Source organism: Sus scrofa, chromosome 3 (genome assembly GCF_000003025.6).
Source record: "Sus scrofa isolate TJ Tabasco breed Duroc chromosome 3, Sscrofa11.1, whole genome shotgun sequence".
Classification (NCBI taxonomy): Eukaryota; Metazoa; Chordata; class Mammalia; order Artiodactyla; family Suidae; genus Sus; species Sus scrofa.
This window is the reverse complement of record NC_010445.4, coordinates 58,575,164-58,589,862: the sequence shown is the minus strand read 5'-3', so window position 1 is coordinate 58,589,862 and position 14,699 is coordinate 58,575,164. Positions and strand designations below refer to the sequence as shown.

The 14,699-nt window shown below is 41.9% G+C and overlaps 1 protein-coding gene across 7 annotated transcripts in view; it reads right to left on the bottom strand.

The window, feature by feature from the left end:
- Nucleotides 1-14,688, bottom strand: part of IMMT (inner membrane mitochondrial protein) — a 57,163-nt gene extending 42,475 nt beyond the window's left edge. For 4 of the 7 annotated variants that reach the window (XM_021087284.1, XM_003481170.4, XM_021087285.1 and 1 more), the window contains exon 1: nucleotides 14,496-14,682. In XM_021087284.1, the coding sequence (XP_020942943.1) occupies nucleotides 14,496-14,540 (45 nt within the window). In that variant the 5' untranslated portion in view covers nucleotides 14,541-14,682. Of the gene's footprint in view, nucleotides 1-14,495 lie in introns of all 7 variants that reach the window. The other 3 variants (XM_021087287.1, XM_021087283.1, XM_021087282.1) reach the window with 3 other exon arrangements.

The window sequence follows — 14,699 nt, the reverse complement described above, 5'->3', positions numbered from 1 at the left end:
CATCTTGGAATCAATCCCTGGCCCAGGAATTTTCATATGCTGCAGAGGCAGACAGAGAAAGGGGGAAAAAAAAAAAAAAAAAAAAAAAAAAAAACTAGGGAACTGTTAACAGTGTACAATTAGCTAACTGGACTGTACTGTGTGGTAAATCACTTCTCTGTCACCAAGGGCTCTGTAGTTAACACATACTGTTTAATAATCATTAGGACAGGGAGCCTGTATACTCTGGTAGTCCCCAAACACTAATGAAGACCCTGGCTGAAGCATTCCCCTGCCCACCAGACGGGTTATCCATTCAATCATCTTGGCTTAGGGATGCACTTCCTGTTCCCAAGCAGCTACCCCACACCCTAGATTAACTATAAATTGTCCCAACAGCCCCTAGGAAGTGTGGAGCACAGTTGTAAATGCTTCCAGATCACTGTCCACCAACCCCACCTTTTGGTGGATAATAAACGGATCCACAGATTATGTGAATCTGTCTGCTTTGTTTTTTGGTCTCAAGACAGTGTCTCACTGGATACATTTCATTCCCTTCATCTTCCAACAGCTGTTACTTAATATATTTAACCAGCCCCTTTTGATGGTCACTGAGGTTTTGTTTAAATTTTTATAATAAACAATGCTGCCTGAGAAACATAAATATCATTCTGGGTCAATTCCTAAAAGTACTCCTAATAGTAAAATTTGAAATGCTGATAAATACTGACAAATTAGCCAAACTGTTCTCTAATAGTATTAGAGAACGTTTCCCCACAGCCTCTTCAATATAATTGCAGTTTAGTTTTAATCAAAATTCCCTTTGACTGTGCACCTTTTGATATATATATATATGATCTATTTTTATTTCCTTTTTTTTTTTTTCTTTGGTCCACACCAGCAGCATGTGGAGTTCCCAGACCAGGGATCAAACCCACGCCAGTTATAACCAGAGCCGTAGCAGTGACAATGCCAGAACCTTAACCCATTGAGCCACTAGGGAACTCCTATTTCCTTTTCTAAGGACTATCAGAGTATATCCTTTGACCATTTTTAAATAAGACTGATCTTTTTCATGTTCTTTTTTACTTAAGTATAGTTGATTGACAATGTTGTGTTTATTTCTACTACACAGCAAAGTGATTCAGTTACACGTATATATAGTTTTTAATATTCTTTTCCATTACAGTTTATCACAGAATATACAATATAGTTCCCTGTGCTATACAGTAGCATCTTGCTATCCTTGTTTCCTTTTTTTTAATTCCTTTTTATGGCTGCACCCTCGGCATATGGAAGTTCCTAGGCCAGGAACTGAATCCAAGATGCGTCTGTCCTATGCCACAGCTGCAGCAATGCCAGATCCTTCAATCCACTGGGCTGGGTGGGGGATCGAACCCACACCTCTGCAGTGACCAGAGCTTCTGCAATCGGATTCTTAACCCATTGCACCATACCAGGAACTCCATGTTTATCCATTCTATATATAATAATTTGCATCTACTAATCCCAAACTCCCAGTCCATCCCTCCCTTACTACCCCTTGGCGACCACAGGTCTGTTTTCTATGTCCCTGAGTCTGTTTCTGTTTCTGTTTCATAGATATGTTCATTTATGTCATATTTTAGATTTCTACATATAAGGGATATCAAATGGTATTTACCTTTCTGACTTACTTCACTTAGCATGAAAATCTCTAGGTCCACCCATGTTGCTGCAAATGGTATTATTTCATTATTTTTTATGAGTAGTATTTCATTGCGTGTATGTACACATCTCCTTTATCCGTCCATCTGCTGAAGGATATTTAGATTGCTTCCATGTCTTGCCTATTGTAAACAGTACTGCTATGAACACTGAGGTGTACGTATCTTTTTGAATTATAGTTTTCTCCAGATATATGCCCAGGAGTGAGACTGCTGGATCATACAGTAACTGTTTTTAAGGGAACTCCAAACCATCTTCCATAGTGGCTGCACCAATTTACATTCCCATCAACAGTGTATGAGGTTCCTTTATCCCCACCACCTCTCCATCATTTGCTTGTAGACTTTTCCCTTCCCCTGGTACTTTTTTTTTTTTTTGGTCTTTCTAGGGCCACACCTGAAGCATGTGGAAGTTCCCAGGCTAGGGGTCATATCAGAGCTGCACCTGCCACCTACACCACACAGCTCACGGTAACGCTTAACCCACTGAGCGAGGCCAGGGATCAAAGTGGCATCCTCACAAGTACTAATCAGGTTAGTTACCAATGAGCCATGATAGTAACTCCTGTGGACTTTTTAATGATAGCCATTCTGACCAGCATGAGGTGGTTCCTCACTGTAATTATATTTCTCTAATAATTAAAAATGTTGAGCATCCTTTCATGTGCCTGTTGGCCATCTGTATGTCTCCTTTGGAGAAATGTCTACTTAGGTCTTCTATTTTTCAACTGGGTTGTTTGGGTTTTCTTTATTGAGTTGTGTGAAATGTTTGTATATTTTGGAAACTAAGTCCTTGTTGGTCAGTCGCTTCATTTGCAAATCTTCTCCCAGTCCACAGCGTCTTTCCATTTTGTGTATGGTTTGCTTTGCTGTACAAAAGCTTTTAAGTTTAATTAGGTCCCTTTTTTTTATGTTCTTCTCTGAGTGCTCTTTATACATGAAAAAATGAGCCACATCTCTGCTAACTGCAAATGTTTTTATCCAGTTTGTGATCTGTTTATCTCTTCCAATGGAAACTTTTGCTGTGCAGAAAATTACTTTTACCTAATCAAAACTGTCAATCTTTTAAAGACCTCTGGGTTTTCTCATATTCTTAGAAAACCACCCTTTGATTATAAAATAATGGGTTTTTTTTTGTTTTTTGTTTTTTTTTATTTTCCCACTGTATAAAATAATGGTTTGACTCTCATGGTTTCATTCTTTTATATTTAAATCTTTGAATCCAGTGTAAAGTATAAAGTATAGATTCAATTTTATTTTTTCCTAAATGCCTATTCAGCTGTCCCTAAATCACAGACTGGATAAGCCATTTTTTCCAACAAACTGAAATGCCAACTTAAAATATATCCAATTCCTTGATATATATTCAGATTTCCTAATTTGTTCCACTGTTCCACCTATTCCCACACTTCTATTCAAAGACCAACATCATAAATGTTTTAACCATTGCATTTTAGAATTACGTTTTAATCAGGTACAACTAGTCCTCTCTTCCAGAATATTCCTGGGAGAGAAATATTCTTTTTCAGAATATTTCTGAACATTTTTGCTTTTGTTTTTGTCTTTTTTTTAGAGCCACACCTGCAGCATATGGAGGTTCCCAGGCTAGAGGTCGAATCAGAGCTATACCAGCCAGTATACACCACGGCCATGTCAGATCAGAGCCAGGTCTGTAACCTACCAAAGCTCACAGCAATGCTGGATCCTTGACTCACTAAGTGAGGTCAGGTATCAAACCTGCGTCCTCATGGATACTAGTCAGATTCGTTTCCTCTGAGCCATGACCAGAACTTTCTGTTTTTGTTTTGGAAAACTGAGCTTTCAAAAAAATATTTTCAATTAAACTGTAAAAAGCACCAAGTGTAATATGCACCTTGATTAAAAAAGGGATAAAATGTGAAAAAAATTACCTTTTATGACCAAAAAATAGCAGCAACAAAAAGTTTCACACTTCTTTATTAAAAAAATTGTACCGACTCAAATTAATACAGTTTTTATCTGAAATAGTGGCTCCTGATCTAAAAAACTTAAGTATCCTACTCATTAGGCTACTCTCAGTCTATGTTGCATTTCATATTCTATTTTTTATTTTTTATTTGTATATTTTTGGGGGGGTCTTTTCTAGGGCCGTACCTGCAGCACATGGAGGTTCCCAGGCGAGGGGTCCAATCAGAGCTGTAGCTGCCGGCCTACGCCAGAGCCACAGCAACGTGGGATCTGAGCTGTGTCTGCAACCTACACCACAGCTCACAGCAACACCGGATCCTTCACCAACTGAGCAAGGCCAGGGAATCAAACCCACAACCTCATGTTTCCTTAACCACTGTGCCACGATGGGAACGCCACATTTCATATTCTAAATAGAGCTTTAAAAGTCAGGAAATTTAAGTTTTATTACTGTTTTATCACCCAAGTATGAATCTCTTGATACCATAGTTTAGTCTTGCCTGTTTAAAAAAAAAAAAAAAAAAAAAAAGATGTTTTCTAAGTCTCTTTTAATCTACAGGTGTTCCCTCCTGTAATTATTCTGTTGAAGAATCTTCTTGTTTGACCTGTAGAATTTTCCACAGAATGGATTTTGTTCAAGGCACAAATTAACACATTCCTGTCCTCTGTATTTCCTGCAGGCTGTAGCTGGAACCAGACACTTGCTCAGACTCTGGTTTACTCTCTTTGGAAAGACTTTTCTGATGTAGTTATTTTGCTGTGTTCAAGGCATGCGCAAGTTCCAGGCCAGGGATAAAAACCCTCACTACAGCAATAACCAGAGCCACAGCAGTGGATCCTTAATCCATTGAGCCACCAGGGAATTCCTGGCAAGACTTTAGCTGGTGGTGTGTTCTCTCATCAGGAGGCACACAATGCCTGATTGCCTTTCTTTTTGCAATGTTATCAATTGTGTTAATATACAATACCTAGATCCATTAATTTATTGGAAGTTGCAAAAAGTGGTCTCTAATTCTATTTTTCATTTTTAATTTGACATATTTTACAGAGAGATGCTTCCCCTCATCTACAATCTGGTTACTCAATACTACAATTCAGGAGTTCGTTGTGGCTCAGCCACAACAAACCCAACTAGTATCCATGAGGATGAGGGTTCCATACCTGGCCTTGCTCAGTGGGTTAAGGATCCAGCATTGCCATGAGCTGTAGTGTAGGTCACAGACGCAGCTTGGATCCCATATTGCTGTGGCTATGGCTGTGGCTGGCAACTGCAGCTCTGATTTGACCCCTACCCTGGGAATTTCCATGTGCCGTGGGTGCAGCCCTAAAAGGACAAAAAAAAAAAAAAAAAAAAAGTACAGTTCATATAGGAATGGTAGGATAAACGGTTGATTCTTTTTTATCCTTTTATATAACTATCTTCTGATGGTGAACAATTGTAGGGTTTTTTAGTTTTCATTTATCAATTGCGACAGATTGTGTTTTCAAAAATGGTTACATTTCCCACCTCATACAATTTTTTTTTTAATTTTTATTTTTTGTCTATTTTTTTTTTTTTAACGGCTGTACCCCAAAGCATATGGAAGTTTCCAGGCTAGGGGGTGAATCAGAGCTGCAGCTGCTAGCCTACACCACAGCCACAGCAACACCAGATCCAACGCACGTCTGCGACCTATGCCACAGCTCAGGGCAGTGCCCGATCCCTAACCCACCGAGAAAGGTGAGGGATCGAACCCGCATCCTCACGATTACTGGTCGGGTTCATTACCACTGAGCCACAACAGGAACTCCAGCAAAGATCCTTTAAGACCTCAGGAAGATCTAAGGAGGTGTTCCTCAAAGAATTTTTTACATTGAGAAAAGGTCCACTAAGGACTTTTAAAAGTATGTGTCCCATATTCTTTTTAATAAAGAACAGGGCTACTGAGAGAGAATCTAAAGGTTTTAGCCCACAGCAGCCTCACAGGGAGCCCAAAATAGAGAAGAGCTTATCCTGATCAGATTTGTGGGTATGCCTTATGTCCAATGGAGCAAACTCCACTAAGACACACAAGAAACCCACAAAGTTGTTAGCTGAACTGTGCTGATGAAAAAACAGGCCAGTCTAGATTTAAAGGGGAAAAGAATACCTAGACTCTAGAACTTCTACACACAGAGGGTAATCTGAGAAAACAATTTGGCTGCTACCAGGCTGCATTTCTAGTAAATGAAGGATAATTTTTTTTTTTTTTTTGTCTTTTTGCCATTTCTTGGACCGCTCCCGCGGCATATGGGAGGTTCCCAGGCTAGGGGTCGAATAGGAGCTGTAACCACCAGCCTATGCCAGGGCCACAGCAACTCGGGATCCAAGCCGCATCTGCGACCTACACCACAGCTCACGGCAACGCCGGATCGTTAACCCACTGAGCAAGGCCAGGGATTGAACACGCAACCTCATGGTTCCTAGTCGGATTCGTTAACCACTGCGCCATGACGGGAACTCCCTGAAGGATAATTTAAGGAGTGAAACCAGAAACCCACAGGGTAGAACCAAGAGCTATGGAGAAACATTCCCAAACAGCAGGACTAAAGTCCTAATTAAGCAAGCAGCAGCATGTGCCCAGCAGGATTTGACATTTGATATGAACAGGGGCTGCTGTGTGCCTCCTGTTTTCAGCCTTTGGGGAAGGGAGTGTCTAAAGTACCTGAACACTATACTGTATGCAGGATATATGGAGAACAAAGAACTTGACCCTTTAGTTCATAGATGTTTAGATTGAAAGGGAAAGTAATTAAGGACCTATACTCAAGGAACCACATCCAAGCTGTCTTATCAGCATAGGGATCTGATTTGATGACAAGATCTTGGTCCTGTAGTCTAAGCCTGATGCTGTATAAAGATGAGGTTGTGAATCAAGTGCATGTAGGAGGGATGTGTGTTGTGGCTAGAAGGCAGACTGTATTATCCAAAACTGACTGCAACAATATTTCCTCTAACACCTGCTCTTTCAGAAACTTGCTACTCCTTCATCAAGTGCTATTCCTTCCCTGGAACAAGGGCAGGCCTTAGTTACTAATTCACTCATAGAAGGCAGTGAAAAGTAATACATTGTGACTTCTGAGACCAGGACATAAAAGGGATAGCCTGGCTGTCTCTTGTTACACTTACTCTTGGAACTTAGCCAAGAAACTGTGAGGAAGCCCAGACATAAAATGCCACATGTGCCTGTTTCAGCCAACAGTCCCAGCTGAGGTCTCAGGTGCAGCCATATCAACTGCCAGACATGTGAGTGAGGAAGCCTTTGAGATGACTCTAGTCCCAGCCACTGCCTGACTACAACCTCACAAGGGATGCAGACCACAACTGCCCGGCTGAGGCCAGGAAACCCCCAGAACTGAGTGAGACAATAAATACTTTACCCCAAGTTCAAGGTGCTTGTGTAGCTATAGTAAACCATAACAGTATCTTTCTCAACTCATGGATTTAAACACTTTTGATGGACTTAAAAACCAGCTAGGATTATTATTATCTTTTTGAAAACTCAAACTGTCCTATTTTTGGCTAATGGGTGCTACTTCAAATTATATATTATTTTATATTACTTTAATTATATGTGTGTATATATACACATATATGTATTTTTTTTTTTAACTCTAGCTCTGTATACATCAGGCCATCTGCAACTACCTGGTGGTAAGTGGATTTTTTTCTCCTGTGTGGTAAAATTCACTTGTAAAATTCAGTATTTTAAACCGTACAATTCAGTGACATCTGGAACATCCACATGCTATACTATCATCACCACTATCTAGATCCAGAACATTATATCACCCCAAAAATAAATTCCTGTACCAACTAAGCAGTCTCCTTATTCTCCCTTCTCCTCAGCAGACACTATTTACTTTGTGGCTCTCAGATTTCCCTATTCTGGATCTATTGTATAAATGGAATTATGCAATATGTGGCCTTCTGTACCTGGCTTTCACTTGGTATAATGTTTTCAAGGTTTATCCATGTTGCATGTATCATTATACATGTACCATGTACTTCATTTCTTTTTATGGCTGAAATAGTTTATTGTATAGATATACCATATTTTATCTATCTATACATTACTGAACTTTTTTTTTTGTCTTTTTGTCTTTTCCAGCGCCACCCCCACAGCATATGGAGGTTCCCAGGTCAGGGATCCAATTGGAGCTATAGCTCTGGCCTATGCCAGAGCCACAGCAACTTGGGATCTGAGCCGCATCTGCTACCTACACCACAACTCATGGCAACACCGGATCCTCAACCCACTGAGCGAGGCCAGGGATCGAACCCGCAACCTCATGGTTCCTAGTCTGATTCGTTAACCACTGCGCCACAACAGGAACTCCCCTAACTGAACATTTGATTGTCCCTATCTTTTGGCTATTCTGAACAGTGCTTTGAAATCCATCTGTAAGTTTTTGAACATCTGTTTTCAGTTCTTTTGGGTGGGACTAGTTGAAGAGTCATACCTTAATTCCCATTTTAACTGTGCAGAATTTTACATTCTCACCAGCAAAGTATGAAGGTTCCAATCTCTCCATATCCTCTGCAACACTTGTTACTTTGTTTTTATTAGAATCATCCTGTTGGCTGTAAAGTAGCTATTTCACTGTGGTTTTGATTTGCACTTCCTTAATATCAAGGGATTCTAGAAGTTCCCGTTGTGGCACAGCAAAAATGAATCTGACTAGTACCCATGAGGATGCAGGTTCCATCCCCGTCCTTGCCCAGTGGGTTGGGGATCGGCATTGCTGTGAGCTGTGGTATAGGTCGCAGATGCAGCTTGAACCCCTTGTTGCTGTGGCTGTATCATAGGCCAGCAACTGTAGCTCCGATTCAACCCCTAGCCTGGGAACTTCCATATGCTATGAGTGTGGCCCTTAAAAAAAAAAAAAAAAAAAACAAAAAACCCCAAAGGATTCTGAACATCTTTTCACATGCTTGTTGACCATTAATATATCAGCCCTGGAAAAATATCTAAGTCCTTTGTCTATCTATTTGGGTTGTCTTCTTGTTCCTGAGTTGTGGGTCTTTACATACTACTGATAATAGATCTTCATTAGATATATGATTTAAAAAAATATTTACTCCTATCCTTTTTACTTTCGAGTGTCATTTGATGCAAAGAAATTTTTTTTTAATTTTGTAAATCCCATTTATCTTGTGTCTTGTAGTGTCACATGTAAGAAACCACTGCCGAGGAGTTCCCGTCGTGGCACAGTGGTTAACGAATCCGACTGAGAATCATGAGGTTGCGGGTTCGATCCTTAACCCTTGCTCAGTGGGTTAAGGATCCGGTGTTGCCGTGAGCTGTGGTGTAGGTCACAGATGTGGCTCAGTCCCACATTGCTGTGGCTGTGGTGTAGGCCAGCAGCTTTAGCTCTGGTTCAACTCCTAGCCTGGGAACTTCCATATGCTGCAGGTACAGCCCTAAAACAAAAAAAAAAAAAAAAGAAAGAAAGGAAAAGAAACCACTGCCAAACCCAAGGTCTACTGCCACAGCTCTTTCTTAAGCACCAAACTAAACTATCTATCTATATAAACTAAATATCTTAACTTTAACACACAAAATATTGGCCACTTCTTAGTTCTGAAATACCTTTTTATCAGCAATAACCTACACTGTAGAAAAGACAATATTGTATCAAAAACATTTTCCTTGACATATAACCTTGTAATCAATGTCATAAGGTTATTAGCATTGCTTTTTCCAACCTATAGAAATACAATTTTTAAAAAAGACACCAAAAAGCGAGATTAAACATAAATTCTCAGGTAATGTTGTAATGCACCAACTACTAATTCCTTAGCACTACCAAACTAAAGTGAACATTTAAAAAGAAACCATAGGAGTTCCCGTTGCGGCGCAGCAGAAATGAATCCAACTAGGAACCATGAGGTTGCGGGTTCGATCCCTGACCTCACTCAGTGGGTTGATGATCTGGCGTTGCTGTGAGCTATGGTGTAGGTTGAAGATGCCGCTCAGATCTAATGCTGCTGTGGCTCTGGTGTAGGCCAGCGGCTACAGCCCTGATTAGACCCCTAGCCTGGGAACCAGGTGCAGCCCTAAAAAAAGACAAAAGACAAAAAAAAAAAAAAGAAAAGAAAATCACACCAAAAAAATCCCATTAGGTTTGGCATGCAAACAGTATTATTTCTCAGTATAAACATACTCTATACTTAGGAGAAAAAGTGCTCTTCAATAATGACAAGGAAAAGGCACTAAAAAGACAGATCAGTGCATCTGCAGATGACCTCTCCCAAATTTGTAGTGTGGGAGAGGGCTAGGCTGAAAGCCCAGGTCCTCCAAACTCAAGGCCCACCTCAAAATAGGCTGGGCCTGATGATGCCTTTGTCCTGGGACTAAGTGAAAGCATGCTGTTAGGTCTGAGAAGTAATCTGAGGAAGAACTAGAGCTCTGAAGCTCATTTCTGGGAAAGAAAGAAAGAGCAGTTCATTTCTGATGCATACCCCCATATAAGCAATTTAAGGATGATTAAGTCCAGACATTAAGTATAAGTTAGATGTGGTGTTCCTGTTGTGGCTCAGCAGTAATGAACCTAACTAGTATACATGAGGACACAGGTTCCATCCCTGGCCCTGCTCAGTGGGTTAAGAATCCTACGTTGCTACGACTGTGGCACAGGCTGGCAGCTGCAGCTCTGATTAGATCCCTAACCTGGGAACGTCCATATACCATGGATGTAGGCCTTAAAAAAAAAAAAAGTTGGATGTCAACTGCAAAGGTTGATTTTATATGTTAACTTAGAAGGTGTTTCTGGACGAGATCAACATTTAAATCAGTGAACTATGTATGAGTAAACTAGACTGCCATCCACAACGTGTGTGGGCCTCATCCAAGTAACTGAAGTCCTGAGTAGAACAAAAAGACCAGCCTCCCCAAGCAAGAGGGAATTCTCCAGCAGATTGCTTTCAAACTGGAACTGCACCGTCGGCTCTCTGGTGGCTCCACTTTGCCAGCCTTCACTGAAATGGCACCACAGGCACTCCCACGTCTGTGCTTATCAAGCCTGCCAGCCTCTATTGCTAACATTGGACCTGACAGCCTCCACAACTGCATGAGCCAATTCCTTGTAATAAATCTGTCTATATACACATCTTATCCATTCTGTTTCTCTGAAGAACCCTCAAACACCATTAGAGGTTCTAATGGAGGTTTAAAGGAGGTCACATCCACTTACGGAATTTCAGAAAAATTCACAGAACCCATTTATTCTTTCACTTAAACATGTCACAAATATTTACCAAGCATCAGTTAGGAGCTGGGACTACTGTGAGTACTGATGTGGATACGGTCCCTTTAAAGAGCTGACATTTTAATGTAGGAAACACACAATAAGTACATAGATGTAAGGAGGTGATAAGGGATACAAGCAAAACCAAGTAGGGTAAGGGCAAGTTCAGAGTGAGGCAGAGAAGGAGAGAGTGACCAGAGCTCTACTTCAGACAGGGAAGGGCTCTCATAAGGGAAGATGCTATGTGAGAAAATGTGTGAACGAAGGGAGTAAGCTAAGCAAAGATGTGTGGGAAGACGTTGTGGTAAACAGCAATGAAAAGGCAATGAGAAGAACAGAATAAGGGAGAGTAGAAAAATGAGATATGCAATGAGCCAGACCATGAGGGGCCTGACAAGTGTGGTAGAGAGTATAGATTTTATTCTGATGGGACATCACCGAAGGGCATGGCATACATGTTCTGTATGCTCTTGTAAAGGGATTTGTTAACAGCTCGGTAAGGAACGGCCTCTACAAGGGTAATAGTAAAAGCCAGAAGACATTTAACAAGATGGTTTAATGAGTGGAAAGGATTTTGACAGATGGAATACTCTGGAAAAAGCTGACAAAATCAAGTAGAAATTTGAGTGCGAAGTTTGAGAGGAGGCTAGACAGTCATCTGCTTAGGCATTAGTTCTGAGAACTGATGTAATCCCAAGTGAGAGCGTATATAAAGAGAGGGGACAACAATATCGCTACACGCTTATCAGAATGGCCAAAAGAGCTGAAAATGTATGTCCACATAAAAACCTACACTGAAATGTTTACTGAATCTTTATTTTTAACTGCCAAACATTGGAACCACCATTCACCTCAGCAGGTGAACAGAGGAAACCTTAAATGAACTACTAAGTGAAAGAAGCCAATCTGAAAAGGCGATAAACTATATGATTCAATCTATACAACATTCTGAAAAAAACAAAACTATGGAGATAGTAAAAAGAATGGTGGGTGCCAGGCGGAGGGGTAGGCAAGTGACAAACAGACGGAGCACAGAGGATTTTTAGGACAGTGGAAAATACTCTGTATGATACAAGATGATGGATAAATGATTCGCCCATGTTGTCATACATTTGTCTAAAAGAATGAATGTGCAACATCAAAGGTGAATGCTGGGATTCCCACCATGGCACAGTAGGTTAAGGATTGGTGTTGCAACAGCTCTGGATGCAGCTGCAGCTCAGATTCGATCCCCGGCCTGGGAACTTCCACATGCCATGGGTGCAGCCAAAAAAAAGGTGGGAGGGGGAATGCTAATGTCAACTATGGACATCAGAGAATCATATGGTAGTGTATGTTCATCGATTGTAAAAATTTAACACTCTACTGAGGGGTGTTAATACTGGGAAGGCTATACATGTGTGGGGACACAGGATATGTGGTAAATTCCCTCCATTTTGCTAAAACTGCTCTAAAAAAATAAGGTCTTAATTTAAGAGAGAGAAAGAGCTAGGGAGAGGGGGAGAAGGGGGAAGAGAGTTCCTTGGGATACTTGGGTTCCCAGGGGTACAAGAAAAAGCAGACTCAACAAAGGAAAATGAAAAAGATGAAGGGTAACCTGGGACCCAAGATACTACATGAGAAAAGGGAAAAGAGCGAAAAGAGTTTCACAAAATAACACATCAAACACCATGGAATGAACGAGAAGATAAGAATAAACCAATGAATTTTACAAGACAGAAATTTTAGGAAGGTAAGAAATCTTGGTTGTAGGCTAGAAATGGATTCATATTTTAGTAGTAAGTTTTGACCAGTTTTCTTCTAATTTCCTAAATGGAATCCCATTAAGTTTTTAGAAAATATTTTGATAAAGGCAAGGAAGGAAAAAGTAATTTTGGACTTTACTGCAGACAGTGACAATGTAACCTGAGGGCAAAATAATGAAGAGAGTGCCATGAAAGGAGGGCTCCAGAGACAAACTTCTACAGTCCCGCCCCAAAAGGCAGCTCTGCATCCTGCCCCCTCCTAGCCCAACTGGGGCATCACAACAGGGCCAGACTCTCATATGGCCGCCATGATCTCTGCCCCCTGCAGTTAAGCCCATGATCCGAGGTTGTATGGCAAAAGGAGTATCAGAGATATAATTCAGGTTACTAATCAGATGACCTGAATTTAATCAGAAGGGGGTGATCCAGGTGGGCCTGGCCTAATCCTATAAACCCTTTAAATCTGGGTCTGAGGGGGAGTTCCCATCGTGGCTCAGTGGAAAGAAATCTAACTAGTATCCATGAGGACGCAGGTTCGATGCCGGGCCTTGCTCAGTGGGTTAAGGATCCAGTGTTACCATGATCTGTGGTGTAGGTTGCAGATGCAGCTTGCTGCAGCTCCGAATTAAACCCACTTAAACCCCGGAGGTGTGGGGTGGGAGGGAACAAAGACTTGAGCCCTACAACCACAACAAACTACAATTCTGCCAACAAACTACAAGAGCTTGGAAGAGAACCCTTAGCTCCAAATGAGAACCACAGTGGGGACAATACCATAGCAGAGAACCCCATTCATGTCCAGAAACGGTTTTGTTTTAAGCTGCTCAATATGTGGCATTTGTTATATAGCAATAGAAAACCAACACACACCCCACTTTCCTATGGAAGAGGCTGCTTCTCTTACCCTTAAAATGAAAGGGAAATAAGAAAACTTGAAAGAAAAAATTAAGTTTGATTTTTATGATTTCTAACTCACTATGTCTAGGGATTTTGCTCAATTGCATGAGTCACAGTACCTGTTTTGCAACATCACATTTTGCCAAAATACCAATTTTCTTTAATTGTGAGCAGTGGGAATAGGTTTACCTTTTTTATTTTTAATTTTAGCAAATTACTTTGACAATCATGCAGAAATAAAAGGAACTGGGTTTCTAACCTCCTTGAATGTGTGCCAAAGTTGTCCCAGCACCTGGAGACACAGGCTAATCTCAGAAATGAGCACAAGGTCATGTCGCCTAACCTTCCTTGAGCACCAAGAGTTCGAGCTCCATAAACTACAACCTTTCATTTTTGTTCAGAGAACGAAGAGCTCAAGAGGTGTTCTCAGCTACAAAAAGAAGGGCAATCCCTCCTCCGTGATAATTACAACCTTGACCCCTAAAACGCGGACTCCAGCAGTCCAAGAACGGCCTTACTAAGATGCAATAAGACAAGGCTGTGCGTATCCTGCTGGGAAGTGTAGTTTTTCCCTGTCGACCTTCAACCACCGACTGTGCGAAACCTATCACGCGCCCAACCGGCGACCCGAGCGCCAGTAGCCTCGATTGGTCCTAGACTGGGGCAGCGCAGGGCTGATTGGATGGCACGTCCCCTAGGCCGTGCCTCCCGTCCTATGCCCGCCTCCCCGCCACCTTCTCCTCATGCCCCATCCCGCTCAGCAATAACCCTCAAGTCATCCCAGTCTGGCAAACTCCCGAATTAACTGCTTCACGGGCCCACCCGACACTCTCGCGATAAAGGCGGCCCTGAGACACGCCTTTGTCCCCGGGCCTAGGCAGAGACAAAGCCTCCCCCACTTTCAGTAGGTTGCCCGTCACCACACACTCTCTTCCGGCGCCCTGATCCTTACCTGGGCGGTGGAGGTCACGCCGGATAAATGACAGGCCCGCAGCATCTCGGCGCGGCGGACGGCGCTGCGGGTCTAAGTGAGAGCAGGGGCGGCGGCGGCGCGAGAAGGGGAGACCGTGCGCGCGCGCAAGCGTGCTTGCGTCCGTGCCGCCTGTCCGCGCCCTGCGTACCGGAAGGGCAGCCACCGCCACTGCGCATGCGCAAC